We start from the raw sequence: 15,615 nt of genomic DNA, 5'->3' as shown, positions 1-15,615 counted from the left end.
TCACGAACGAGAAGCAATTCTGCACCCTAAAACCAACATAGAGGAAAGGGATGGTCAAATTGCTGTGCTGCTTCCAAACCACCTCTGGCATGCCAGGGTCTTTATGCAGGTCCTCGATGCCAGTTCTTGCCTGCGGCCACAAAATATCCACTGTCCACAACTGAAGGTGAGTGGAGGACGTGAAGGTGGATTTCTACCAGCTTCAACCGCAAGCAGTACCACTCCTGAAAAATGAGAGCAAATAATCATTGACACGTCATCATGACAGTCAATTCTCAGTGCAGGCTATCTAGAGTGTCTTTCCTTTTTAACCATTTCAAGAGTTCAAGGAAACATTCTTGGAGCATCTACTGTGTTTGGAAAGGCCAAAGGTCCCCCCCTCCCCCAGGCACACTAATGCTTATGCAGGCCATAGACGGGGAGAAAAACAGCCGATTTTTCTTTTAAAAAATGAAAAATCGGTTGTTCAAGCGGCCGACGTTACCAGCAATGGTAAAAAAAAAATCGGCCGATTTTCATCCCGTCTACAGCCGGCAAAAAGTGTCCCTGCAGAGAGCTCCGCTATTTCTTTGACAGTTCTTTGACATTTATAGCGGTTGCAACAATGTATTTGTATCCATTTCGGATACAGATGTTTTTATTCGGAAACAAATAGATACAATGTTGCAACCGCTGTAAATGTCAAGGAACTGTCAAAGAAATAGCGGAGCTCTCTGCAGGGACACTTTTGCCATACTGGAATTCCTCTCATTTTTCATCCTTCTTTTTCCTCTTCTTCTTCTTCTTCTTCTTCATCATCATCCTCTTCTTCTTCATCATCATCCTCTTCTTCATCATCCTCTTCTTCTTCATCATCATCCTCTTCTTCTTCATCATCATCCTCTTCTTCTTCATCATCATCCTCTTCATCATCTTCTTCATCATCATCATCTTCTTCATCATCATCCTCTTCTTCCTCTTCATCATCTTCTTCTTCATCATCATCATCCTCTGCATCATCATCCTCTTCTTCATCATCATCATCATCATCATCCTCTTCTTCTTCATCATCATCATCATCCTCTTCTTCTTCTTCATCATCATCATCATCATCCTCTTCTTCTTCTTCATCATCATCCTCTTCTTCATCATCCTCATCTTCTTCATCATCATCATCCTCTTCTTCTTCATCATCATCCTCATCTTCCTCTTCATCATCTTCTTCTTCATCATCATCATCCTCTTCTTCATCATCTTCATCATCATCATCCTCTTCTTCTTTTTGTTCTTTTTGTCTTCCTCTTGCAGGTCACTGCTCATGTGCAGATTTTTTATCAGTAAAAAAATCGTCCGATTTGCCCATCATTGCCGCGAAAATCGGCCGATCGGCAAATTCGGGCGTTTTTTTCCAACTTTACCGAAAAAATAAATCTGCCAAAATACCGAAAAACGGCCGAACAAATAGCCCACTAACGATCCGAAAATCGGCCGATTTTATTTTCGGCCGAAAAATCGGCCGATTTTCGACCCATCTATGGCCTGCATAAGATATGGGGCGGGGCCAGCCGGGCACATCATCCCCGCCCCTTACCTATTTGAGAAATGTCACCCTGTCTCTCCACTGAGGCTAACTAGCTGAATGCAGGAGACAGTCTGACATTTCTTACATAGCTATGGGGCGGGGCCAGCCGGGAACAGCAAGCATGTGACATGGGGCGGGTCACTCAGATGATGTCCCCGGCTGGCCCCGCCCCATACCTATATAAGAACTGTCAGCTAGCCTCTTCTTCACAAGGCTGGAAGCCTCGGACGGGAGCGGAACCTTTTTTTTTTTTCTTTTTTCGGGTCCCTGCCGCCGCGATTGACGTTGGATCTACTTTGGGGGACATTGTTTTAATAAAGGACTTGTCAAAGACCCTGTACTGTGTTTTTTTTACACCACACAGTTTTTTTTTTTGTGAAGGAGTCTGCGGGAGCATGTACCGCAGACTCCTTCACGTAGGGGGGGGGGCCGGGATCTGGGGGCCCCCTTGTCAAAGGGGGCTTCCAGATTCTGATAAGCCCCCCGCCCGCAGACCCCCACAACCACCGGCCAGGGTTGTGGGGAAGAGGCCCTTGTCCTCATCAACATGGGGACAAGGTGCTTTGGGGGGGGGGAGACCCCCCCTGCCTCAAAGCACCCCCCCATGTTGAGGGCATGTGGCCTGGTATGGTTCAGGAGGGTGGGGGCGCTCGCTCGTCCCCCCCCCTTTCCTGACTTGCCGGGCTGCATGCTCGGATAAGGGTCTGGTATGGATATTGAGGGGGACCCACGCTGTTTTTTTTTTTAAATTTCAGCGTGGAGTTCCCCCTTAATATCCATACCAGACCTGAAGGGCTTGGTAAGGATGAGAGGGGGGACCCACGCTGTTTTTTTTTTTTTTTTTATTGTGGACCTTTATTTTTACATTCAGCTGTTAAAATAAATATTATCTAGACCTTTGAAATAAGTAAAATCATTACAGAAATAATTATAAAGGATAAGAAACAAAAATAGAATCACTAGAACTAAGGAAATCAAATTAGATTATATGAAGATATGCCGAGTGCTGTTTATTAAACACAATAGACGCGAGCGAGTGTCGGCTGTCAGAGGAATCCACAGTAAGATTCACTATTAGTCAGTGGCTAAAAAGCAAACGCCCATGGCAGAAGTCTAAAATGTGTTCTGCACATGCTCAGTTGTATCTGCCAAAGACACTGCACGGGCTTCTAGTTTCTTACTGTGTCGATTTCCTTGAAAAAAACGATTTTTAACACATTCTTAATTTTTTTGGAAATAGCAGATATTGTTTAAAGTGAAGTCCTGATATTTGGCAAAGCAAATTTCTAAGTGAACATGTCTCTGCAGTGATTTTTCATGGTTTTAGACTTGCTTCTTAGCAAGTCTGTTTTGTGAGTCTGATTTCGGGCGTGTGTCTTTTTGTGAATTAGATTGGGCATCTGCTTATGGGCTCTGCTCAATAGTGAATTAGGTTGCAGGGTAAAAAATGACGGACGCCCATGAAAATTGGGCTTAAGCCCATAAATATGCGCCCACGCCCAATAGTGAATCAGGGCCAATATGCCTCTCAGCAGATAGCTTAGGGTGTCTACTTTCCGAAAAGGGGTCATTTGAGGGTGTTTGTACTATCCTGGTATTTTAGCACCTCAAGAAATGTGATGGGCAGTCAAAGTAAAAGCTGTGTAAATTCCATTATCTATACCATAGTTTGTAGACGCTATAACTTTCACACAAAGCAATACATATACACTTACTGGGATTTTTTTAACCAAAAACATGTAGCAGAATACATTTTGGCCTAAATTTATGATGAAATTTTAGGTTTTTTTGGATATTTTTTATGACCGAAATGAGAAAATGTTTTTTTCAAAAAAATATTTTTTTCTTCAAATTTTTTTTCTTTTTATAGCGCCAAAAATAAAAAGTTCACAGGTGATCAAATACCACCAAAAGAAAGCTCTATTTGTGTGATAAAAATGACATAACTTTCATTTATGTACCGTATTGCATGACCGCGCAATTGTCCGTTAAACTAGCGCAGCACTGTATAGCAAAAAAATTGTGTAAATTGCAGTATTTATACCATAGTTTATGGACACTATAACTTTCACAAAAAGCAATCAATATACACTTATTGGGATTTTTTTTACCAAAAACATGTAGCAGAATACATTTTGGTCTAAATTTATAACTAATTTTGAGTTTACTATATATTTTTTATAGCTGAAAGTAAAAAATATCGTTTTTCTTCAAAAATATTGGTGTTTTTTGTTTATAGCATGAAAAATAAAAAGCGCACAGGTGATCAAATACCACCGAAATAAAGCTCTATTTGTGTGAAAAAAAGGACATAAATTTCGTTTGGGTGCAGCATTGCATGACCGCGCAATTATCAGTTGAATTAGTGCAGCGCCGAGTAGCAAAAAGAGGCCTGGTCAGGAAGGGGGGTATATCCTCAGGAGGGCAAGTGGTTAAGGGTTCTAAGTAACTTTCTAGCAAAAAATGCTTATTTTAATATGTATGAGAAAAATATCAAAATTGCCCCAGTGGACAAGTTAATGAAAGCTGTTATGATTTTAGTAAAGGAAAGGGGTTGGTGTTTATTGCTTTGTGTTGGCTAATGAAATAAAGATACTAGGGATGCACTGAAATTTTGGTGGCCGAAAACACCCCTTTCGGCTGTTGGGCAAAATGGGAAAAAAAGCACCAATACAGGTGCCGAAAAAAACCCTCCCCTTGCCGCCGCTCGGCCACCGGCCACTGCCGCTCAGTAGTTCAGCCTTACCTGAGAAGTCATCTATGCCGGCACTGAGCATAGAGATGTGTGAAGGAAAGATTGGCACCACACATTTCTATGCCCTTGGAAGACCGGAGCGATGTCACTTGCGGTTGCGGGCATTTTTTTTAGAAAGCGCTAGATCAATGCTTTTTTTTGAACCAATGCTTTACATTGCAGAGGAGAGATACGGGGTCTTATTGACCCAAGATCTCTCCATAAAGAGGACCTGTCACTAAATATTTCTATCACAAGGGATAAAAGCATTTCTTATGATAAGAATACAAGTGATATATTTTTTTTTAAAGAAGCAGTGCAAAAAAACAAAAAAAAAAACATTAAATAAATTTTTTTTAAAAAGTTTAAAGTCCCCCTGTCCCCTCACATAGTGGTGAACGCATATGTAGGCCATGCCCACATATGTAAATGGTGTTCAAACCACACATGTGAGGTATCGCCACAAACGTCAGAGCAAGAACAATAATTCTTGCACTAGACCTCCTCTGTAACTTTACACTGCTAACCTGTAGAAAAGTGTGCACAATTTTAAAGCGTGACATGTTGGGTGTCTATTTACTCGCCGTAACATCCTCTTTCATATTTGACAAAAAATTGGGGTATATATTGTTTTTTTTAATCAAATTGTTTTTTTTTTTTTTGCAAAAAATATATATTCATTATTAAAAACTGCGCATTTTGGTTTTTGGCCAAGTGCATTTTGAATTTTCGGTTCGGCACCAGAATTTTCATTTTGGTGCACCACTAAAATATACTAATCTCTACCACTGAAATAAAGATTTGGAGATTTGTACTTGAATTACCCAATATTTTTCCTCATTGCAGGTTCAGCATATTATGACAATGTCCGCCCCCTGGCATACCCAGAATCTGATGCTGTACTTATATGTTTCGATATAAGCCGACCAGAAACTTTGGACAGTGTTTTAAAAAAGGTAAGCTGATATTTTCTTATCAACCTTAACTCTAATTTCATGTTAACTTGTTTCTGTAAATGAATACTGGCTAGTGTTTTTAGGTCTGTACAGATGCACTTTGATAGCCGAAAACCATTTTTGGAGCTGTTTTTAATTGTCTGGATTGTGACTGATAAGCATATATTTATTGTTTATTTATTGTGATATTTATTTGTTATCTGACAGTCTTTACCACTTAGGATTCCTCAAGTGTAAACAGAGGAAATCTTTAGATTCCAGCTGTTGGCCTATTTATGCAGCAAAATATTGTCATAACTTTAAGTAATGGATAGATTTTTTTTTTTGCAGTAAATAGAAAATATAAGGAAAAAGAAAAATACTTTATAGTATTTTCTATGAATCTAACAACAAAATGATTAAAATAAAAAAAAGTGCTTTTAGTAGTGTTTAATTTTAGAAAAATTTTATTTTCTGTTAATCTAAAAACAAAATTATTAAAATAAAAAAAATGTGCTTTGAGTAGTGTTTAATTTTAGAAATATTTTATTTTTTGTGAATCTAAAAACAAAATGATTGAAATAAAAAAATGTGCTTTTAATAGTGTTTAATTTTAGAAAAAAATTATTTTCTGTGAATCTAAAAAACAAAATTATTCAAATAAAAAAAAATTTGCTTTTATTAGTGTTTAACCACTTTCCTACCGGGCACTTTTACACCCTTCCTGCCCAGGCCAATTTTCAGTTGTCAGCGCTCTCATACTTTGACAATTGCGCTGGCATGCAACACTGTACCGAAACTACATTTTTAGCATTTTTTTTAGACGAATAGACCTTTGTTTTCGTAGTATTTGATCACCACTGGGGTTTTTATTTTTTTCTAAACTAACTAAAAAAGACCAAACATTTTGAAACAAAAAAAAAGTTTTTCTAAGAAATTTTTCTCCTTCACTTATGGGCACTAATAGGCTGCACTGAAGGACACTGATGAGGCTACACTGTTAGGCGGCACTGATGGACAGCACTGATGGGCACTGTTAGGTAGCACTGATGGGCATTGTTAGGTTTCACTGCTGGGCACTGTTAGGCAGCACTGCTGGGCACTGTTAGGCGGCACTGCTGGGCACTGTTAGGCGGCACTGCTGGGCACTGTTAGGCGGCACTGCTGGGCACTGTTAGGCAGCACTGATGGGCACTGTGATCTGCTTTGAGTAGTGTTTAATTTTAGAATTTTTTTTTTGTGAATCTAAAAACAAACTGATTAAAATTAAAAAAAAATTGTTTTTAGTAATTTATTTTTTTAGAAATATTTACTTTTTTGTGAATCTAAAAACAAACTAAAATAAAAACAAATTGTTTTTAGTAGTGTTTATTTTTTAGAAATATATTATTTTTTGTGAATCTAAAAATAAAATGATTAAAATAAAAAATGTGCTTTGAGTAGTGTTTAATTTTGAAAAAATTGTATTTTCTGTGAATCTAAAAACAAAATGGAAAAAAAATGAAACTTTTTCCTAGTGGTTCATTTAAAAAATATTTTATTATCTGTGAATCTAAAAGCTTTTGCTTTTGGGATTTAAAAAAATGTGCTTTAAGCAGTGTTTAGGTTTAAAATTCCTAAGCAATGTTATTTACAAATGAAATAAAGGTACTTTTTACTTTTTTTCACTTCTGAGGGTGTCTAAGAAATTTTACAAACATGTTCCAATAATGGATTAAAGGAAATAAAACGAGCGCTGGATAATAATAAAACCAGTGTAAGAGTGGCTAGCATGAAAGGCAAACCTCAAAAACGCCTCTAGGGGTAACATACATAAAAAACTAAACCATGCAGCGCTAAGATAATGTAATGTGCGTCACTTTGCACAGAGACCACATAAGAACATATAAACGCAGCTAGCTAGTGAATGATAAAACAAATAACCAAAATTAAATATAAGAAATGTTCCAGTAGTTAGATAAGTGTGGATGGTGACATCGGTATCAGAGTCAATATATCAAATGAGTATATCAAATGAAGTAACATAAAGAAATCCGTGACATCTGTGTGAGTATGGCTGTAGATTGCACTAACCGGATAGCGCATGGAATAGCGCAGTGGAGTAAAATGAGCTACTCCTGGTCCCTTGGTCTGGAGCCCTGCCGGAGTACTGGTCGTCTCTGCTGCAGTAGCCGGAATCTATGACGTACTCTCCAATTCCGGCTTCACCAGGCCTCGGGTCAAATATATGCTCATCAGATGTGGTATGGATCCTAAGATGACGTCAATCTCTCAGGAGTGCAATGCGTTTTCCTACGCAGGTGTCAATCTCTCAGGAGTGCAGTGCGTTTTCATACGCAGGAACCACCTTTGCGGGCTTTCCTTTTCAATCTGTGGTCACTATAAAATACAATGCAATATGACAACCTGGAGATCATCTGTACTCAGTTGGTGAACTGAACTTCCCCTTGCTTGTGTTATTGGATCACTGATTTTTCCAGAAGTGTGCACTAAGATACAAGTCGATTTTAGGCATCCTCTTTTAATGAGTCCTTGTTACATTTGAGGACAATAAATCGAACAAACATTCACAGTCTGGTGTTTTTGTGAGTGCATTGGTCGTTATAAAGTCATTTATCTGTTCTGCACTTGGGGCCTGGCAATCATACCCGTTTCTATCTGTTTCTTTAAAATACGTTTTAAAATATAATTTATTATTACATTTAAAAATATTCAAATCTAAGAAATTTGCCGAATGTGTGCTACTATTCTGTGTAAAACCTAATCCAAATTCATTATTCCTAACATGATCCATAAAAATACCCAAATTCTCAACCGTACCATCCCACACCATCACTATGTCGTCGATGTATCTTTTCCAAATCCTCAATCCCTCCCACTCTTTACCATAAATCTCTCTCGATTCCCATCTTGCTAAAAAGTTATTAGCAAGGCTGGGCGCAAATTTTGCGCCCATCGCTACACCTTTAATTTGTTCATAAAATTCTCCTTGGTACCAAAAGTAATTTCTTCCCATACTAAATTCTAATAGTTGGATAATTAATTTCCTTTGTTTTCTATGTAGATCTATATAATTTATTAGACCCCATTTAATAGCTGTGATACCATCATTGTGTTTGATACTAGTATATAATGAATTCACATCTATTGTGACCAGGATAGTTCCTTCTGTTACCTCTAGTCCCTCCAATAAATTAATCACATCCTGGCTATCCTTTAAGTATGAGGGCATATTTTTCACTATCGGTTGCAAGAAAAAATCAACATATTGACCTATACTGGAATGTATAGAATCAATACCATTTATGATAGGTCTCCCAGGGGGTTTATCCAGACTCTTATGTATTTTAGGTAGTATGTAAATAAATGGTGTTTTGCAACACGTGGGAATGAGATATTTAGCTTCCTTTTCATTAACAATAAAATCTTCTTTGGCCTTATTAATTATCTTTTTCAGCTGCTTTCTATATTCATGAATAGGATTTTTTGTTATTTTTTTTATAAGTGTCCTTATCATTTAAAATTCTCTTCATCTCTTCATCATAATAACTTCTATCCATAACCACCACTCCCCCACCCTTATCCGCTGGCCTAATCACAATATTTTTATTTTCTTTAAGTGTTAATAAACCTTGATGAAATATTTCTTCTTCTTTAAATTTACGGTAATTCAGACTATATAGATCATCCACAACCATTTGTTTAAAGACCTCCAAATTTAGATTTCTAGAATTCGTAGGGTTAAAAGTGGATTTATTTTTCAAATCACTATGAGTAAAGATTGACCTACTATTGTGGTTCTCAGACTGGGAAGGGCCTGGTAGAGATAAAAAATATTTTTTAATATTAAGTTTTCTAATGTATTTGTTGATATCGATATAAGTTTCAAATTTATTCAAATTAGCCTTCGGGGCAAACTTTAAGCCATTATCCAGCACTTTTACTTCATTTTCTGTCAGGGGAACCGAGCTCAAATTGTATATACCTTCTCCTATGTTTCTTTCCTTTTCCTTTTGTTTTCGTTCCCTCTTCCCTGTTCCAAGTTTTCGGGGTTCCCATTTGGGGGTTTCCATCCTTCTTCCCATCTGACTGGGGGGCCTCTGTCCCAATTTTCTTGTAAACGTTCGGGGGATACCTTTGTCCTCCCTTCCCCCAATACGGTGGATGAAAGAAGGGTCTTTGCGGGGGCGGACCCCACGGGGGCCTGCCTCTGTCTCCCCTATGAAAATTTTCCCCATTTCTATAATCACCCCTTTGAGCATAATCATTATTCCTAAAATCCCTAGGGGTGTTATAATCATTATTCCACCCGTCAAAGGGCTGGAATCTGTTGAATACGGGAACGTTATACATCTGTCTATGGGGGCTCACAGGTTTTTGATACCCTCTACCCTCATTATTATAGGGTGGTCTAAATTCCCCTTTTTTCTTATTGTAGGGCAGGGGACCTTTCTTCAGATTTCCATTTACCAATGGGGGGTTCTTATTGATCTCTTTCCCCCCTCTAGGTGAATTTGCAGGAGAAGATTCAACCGACGAACATTGTTGCACCACTACCTCCTGCCATTTATAAATTTTCTTACATTGGTAATCCCCCATATCTCTAATGAATTTTTTATGTTTCTTCTTTTTAATCTCAGTATCTTTCTTATTCAATTGATCCTGCAAATTTTTCATTAGTTCATTGTATTCTTTTTTATCTTTATATACCTCCACTTTTTGTCTCAACTCTCCTATTTTTGCTTCCACTCCTCCCAGCTTTCTTTTCTTTCTATCAATTAGCATATTAATTAGCTGTTTTTCACAAGTATGAAGGAAATTTTTCCACTCCATCATAGAATCCTCATCAAATAGCCCATCATTGGGTCCTATGTCCCATCTTATCCTTCTGGGTATAATTCCTTCCATTAAATATTTATCAAATGTCACTACATCCCACCAGAGTTGAAATTTTTTTTCCATTTGGTGACCTACTTTTTTTTACCAAAAATTCTAAATCTTCATTAACCCCTAATTGTGTGACAGAAAAAACTTCCTCTAAGTTAATCTTCCTGTTTTCCATAAAATTAAATATTTCCATTTTCTAATGTGATCAATCCACCCAAAAATAATATATCAAATCAATACAATTAAATATCACCACCCTTACGTATATATCATACAAATAATCCCAAATTTCCAAATCCCCAGAGTCTAACACCTTCCCCAGGTGTGTTACAATAATAAATTAACACTCTTTAATTTAATTGAAACATATTATTCAGATCTAAATATATATACCCCAACTTTATCTCTGATTGGTAAAATAGGTAATGGGAATATTGGAGAGAATATGGTTTTTGACAAGGGAATTAGTTCAGTTGATTTATTGTAGTTACTTCGTCTCAGACTGGTGAATATAGGGAAGTAAATATTTAAATATTCTTGTATTAGTGAGGAAATGAATAGGAACTTATTATTGTTGGAACTAGAGCTATGTTGATTTTAATTTATTAGTATTTATTTATACTGCCTTTTAGGGTTAAGGGAAAAGATTTATGAATTAGAGGTGGTATATATATTTTTTTATATTTTTTATTGTAATGAGAGTTGTATATTGTATAGATTTAATTAATATTAATTACTAGAGGTGGGAATTATTTACCTATTTATTGAAGTTGGGGTATATATATTTAGATCTGAATAATATGTTTCAATTTAGACCAGTAGAGGGTGCTATTCCCATAATAATATTGGTGAATGATGATGTGTTTTATATTCATTTATTTATTTTATTAACATAGTAGTTCATTGGATTCTATTGAACTTAACTATTGATTTTATCAGTGTTGCAATAGCAATATCTGATGGAACATATGTGATAGTTGGGTATTAATAGGTATTTGTATATTGTATTGAATGTTTACCGATCCATCTGCTCCCTGTGTGTTAATGGGAGAAACCATGTTTTATTTAGCTGCTTGTGGTGTATAATACAAGGCTTCGGCGTGTGGTGCCCTTAGTTAAAATGGCGGCGGGTTGTTCTGCCAGGTGTCTGGCAGCATAAGAGGAACCGCCGTTTTGACGTCTGGATCCCTTGTGAAAAAGTCGGAAGTGACGAAACGCGTCAGGGTCGTGACGTCAGACGCTAGGCCGGAAGGAGCAGAGCGGCCATTTTGGAGAAGGTCTCAGCATAGAACGGAGATCAGCGAGGATGGACGGCAATTTTACTATGTAAGCTGTATAATAAATTATGTATACCATTTATACTATTCCACTGAGTCTGCTCCCATTTGTCCTGTGAGGAACGGGGATCCCGATGCCCGTCATTGTGTGAGGAGGTGATTCCATTGTCTACTCATATCAAGGATAGCATACTCCCAGTAAAGGCAACTGTATGTGGTACAAAGGATTTCCAGTATGCTTTGAAAGTTTAAGGGGGTAATTGTATATTATCCTACATGCAGAGTGGCACGTATTTGGCACTATTTTGTCACTGATCACAAATTGTGTTTTGTAGAGTTTCACGCATTGCAGTGGTGGTTTCACAGGACCACTAGTCAAGTGGTGTGCTGTTTTTCACTTCACATGTGTGATGTTTATTTATGTCACCAGTGTGGTTGCATGCTATCACGTATTTTGATTTTTTAAAAGATAATGCACTATATCTAGTATATTTTTTTTGAGGTACTTTTGGATTGAAGGGAAGATTTGGACATTGTCACAGTTGGAAGATTGAAGAAGCGAGGATCATTATTTGCACGTTTTAAATTTTATTTTATTTCTATTTATAATTTATTTATTTTTGGACTTTTTTTGTATGTGGGACTTTTTGATGGACATTATGTTAGTAGTATGAGACTACGGGATAGGGTGTATATGTTTGTAGAATATGAAAAGGTAGTTGGTTTTATGCACTTTCAAGGGTGAAAGTTTGACTTTTCATGTGGGAAATTAAAGAGTGTTAATTTATTATTCACTAGCTAGCTGCGTTTATATGTTCTTATGTGGTCTCTGTGCAAAGTGACGCACATTACATTATCTTAGCGCTGCATGGTTTAGTTTTTTATGTATGTTCCAATAATATTTATTATTGCAATATACTGTGTGTATCAAGATTACTGGCAAGCATCCCCATCATTGACCACTACATTTTTTTCTCACTGAATGTTCGATGTAATCGTTAAATCATGTTTCCAGGCCTAAAAGTCATAGACCTCTTACATAGATTGTATTGGAGAAAAACTGTTGTGTCTCCTGCAAAACTTTCTTTTATCCAAATAAAACCAAAGTCAACTATCATTATTTAAAGTTTTGGATAGAGCGTAGGAGATTTTTTTATTGTTCTTTGTCCATATTGTTCCTTGTTTTAAGAACGTTCCTTCCATTTTCTAATCATTAGTTGTGTCAAATCGGTGTTTGATTTCAACCGCAGTCACAATAAATTTCAAAGGAGCAGGATGGTGGATCTAATAGTGTATGTGGCTTTCATTTGGTGAAGTCCATTCATTCCAAAATTGAATGTTAAAAATTACATTAAATTTTGTATGTACTTTACTTGCATCTGTTAAATGTACTGAGAATTTTCGTACAAATGTCTGTATGAACGTTTGAAAATCTACTAGCGTATGGCCAGTTTAAGTATGTGATGAGACAGCTCTGGCAGTACAGGCCTCATACATAGGCTGCACATGTGAAAGGGAGTTGGTGGGAGTTGGTGGGAGTTAGTGGGTAGGTGTAATGGCTACAAATGTAAGGAGAAAAATTAAATGCACGGGTTGCATACGTGATGGCTTTTTTTGTGGGGGTGAAGCCTGAATGTGGAACAGATATTCTGTAGGAGCATGTTGTATGTGTGCAACAGTATTCAGGGGGTTTATGTTGCATGCGGAAAGTCCATGTTGTGTGTGTGCAACAGATATTCTGGGGGTACATGTGTACAGCAGATATTCGGGTGGTGATTGTACAGAATAGATAATCTGGGGGTAAATGTGCGCAGCAGATATTTTGAGGATGCATATATAGGAGATAATCTGGGGGTACATGTGTGCAGTAGATAATCTGGGGATGCATGTATAGAATAGATAATCATCGGGTACATGTGTGCAGCAGATATTCTGGGGATGCATGTATAGAATAGATAATCATGGGGTACATGTGTGCAGCAGATATTCTAGGGATGCATGTATAGAATAGATAATCAGGGGGTACATGTGTGCAGTAGATATTCTGGCGGTGAATGTATACAATAGATATTCTGGAGGTACATGTGTGCAACAGGTATTCTGGGGATGCATGTATAGAATAGATAATCTGGGGGTAAATGTGTACAGCAGATATTCTGGGGATGCAGGTATAGAATAGACAAAATGAAAATGTAATTGGCGCAAGAGAAATTGCGGTGGATATAAAGTTCACTCAGAAAATCTTAAGCATCATAAAAATAGTCCAGTTTTAGAACGAACAAAAAACAGAAATGAAGTATATAATTATATATAGTAGTAATGGCAATACAACAAGTAAATAATGCAGCTTCAGTGGTAAGGAAGGGAAGGGGGGGGGGGGAGGGGAAGGGGGGGGGGAAGGAGGAGAAAAAAAGACTTGTAGTGCAAACAATACTGGATTGGGATAGATGGTATATATATATATATATATATATATATATATATATATATATATATGTGTGTGTGTGTATACATATATATATACAAAGCTGCAATGTAGACACCGTCATGAGGCTTGCACTCTCTAGAGTAAACCGGACTCTGATTATTACAGTTGCCAATTATAAGGGCATCAGCAAGCATCAACTGTCCCACCACCATACCTTGTTCCAGCACAAGTCCTGTACCATCCACCAGCCAATTGGAAATTATCACAATTTGTGTTGTTATCATTTAAAATCATTACCGGGTCTGCCTCAATAAAAGCTGCAACGTCCTGGAAAACCAGATTCCATTCCAACTGATCTTCTGTATTGAAGCAATGTGTATAATCTTCTATTTCATCTGAAAGTTCCTCAACATCAGTTGGTTGCATGGAAAATGTCAACCTAAGGACTGTCCAAGAAGCAATGTAGACATTTTCCATGCAACCAACTGATGTTGAGGAACTTTCAGATGAAATAGAAGATTATACACATTATCATACACATCGCTTCAATACAGAAGATCAGTTGGAATGGAATCTGGTTCTCCAGGAGGTTGCAGCTTTTATTGAGGCAGACCCGGTGATGATTTTAAATGATGACAACACAATTGTGATAATTTCCAATTGGCTGGTGGTGCACTACAAGTCTTTTTTTTCTCCTCCTTCCCCTCCTGTTCTGTTGGTTGTTTATTTATTGTTAAATTGATGCATTTGTTCACTCGTTTTATAATTTAATTGATTGTCATTTATGTTTTATTTTGTGTGCTGCATTCTGACGAACATGTTTCCCCTACACACTGTATAATTCTACTTCACTACCCTAAATAACCCCTCCCCTCTCCCACCACCTAGAATATAGTACTTACTTCTGCCCATGTCCAAAATGACATCTCCAACATCACCTTCATTCCCACACAGTACGACCAATCCTACTATCCTTTCGGATATAGAATCATCTAAGTACTCTACTCTAGTAGTCTACTCTATTAATCTTTTTCCTGCTTCCTATGTATAGAATAGATAATCTGGGGGTAAATGTGTGCAACAGATATTCTGGGGATGTATGTATAGAATAGATAATCTGGGGTACATGTGTGCAGCAGATATTCTGGTGGTGAATGTATACAATAGATATTCTGGGGGTGCATACTGTATTGCAAATATTCTAGGGGGTGATATGTTGCATATGTGCAACAGATATTGTGGGTTTACAATACTGTATGTGTTATAGGGTCATTCTGGGGGTGCAGAGATGAGATACTGTATTTTTCAGAGGCAGGGGGCAGTGCTTTTCCTCCAAATGTTTAAACAAAGGTTAAACCGGTCATGGAAATGTACAGTCAGTTTCTTTACCGTTCTTTCATTATATTCTGGGTACCCAACAGAGCTGCATTAACAATGTAACAAAAATCTGTTAGCCTTCACATTATATAATCTGATAAAGATAATGAGCTGTATATAATCTGATAAAGCTATGTCCTAGGAGACAAAAGTCACAAATTGGTAGTGTGTATGAGAATTTATTAAACATTGCGTGCAAAATCCGTTATTTGTTTGCTATTTTTTAAAATATAACCACTTATTCCAACTTGTTAGTCATTACAATGTGTGACAGTGCCAGGCCCTGCCATTGTGCAAAATTAGGCAAACGTGACATAGGGTTTGCATGAATGCAGAGCATGGGACTCCGGGATATTGATTTTGAGTGGAGAAAGGTGGTTTTTCAGCTTTCTCTAGGTTTTGTAGTTTACAGACAT

At 37.3% G+C, this 15,615-nt stretch overlaps 1 protein-coding gene across 2 annotated transcripts in view; it reads left to right on the top strand.

Annotated features, from left to right (window-relative positions):
• RND2 (Rho family GTPase 2) overlaps positions 1-15,615 on the top strand; it is a 531,702-nt gene that overhangs the window by 281,121 nt on the left and 234,966 nt on the right. For both annotated transcript variants that reach the window (XM_089683937.1, XM_089683936.1), the window contains exon 3: positions 5,142-5,251. In XM_089683937.1, coding sequence (XP_089540063.1) covers positions 5,142-5,251 — 110 coding nt within the window. The remainder of the gene's footprint in view (positions 1-5,141; positions 5,252-15,615) is intronic.

The sequence above is a fragment of the Staurois parvus genome, unplaced genomic scaffold (genome assembly GCF_062004578.1).
Source record: "Staurois parvus isolate SC_StPar_1 unplaced genomic scaffold, SC_StPar_1.0 ptg000328l, whole genome shotgun sequence".
Classification (NCBI taxonomy): domain Eukaryota; kingdom Metazoa; phylum Chordata; class Amphibia; order Anura; family Ranidae; genus Staurois; species Staurois parvus.
Note: the sequence above shows the minus strand (reverse complement) of the source record. Positions and strands in the feature narration are given on the sequence as shown.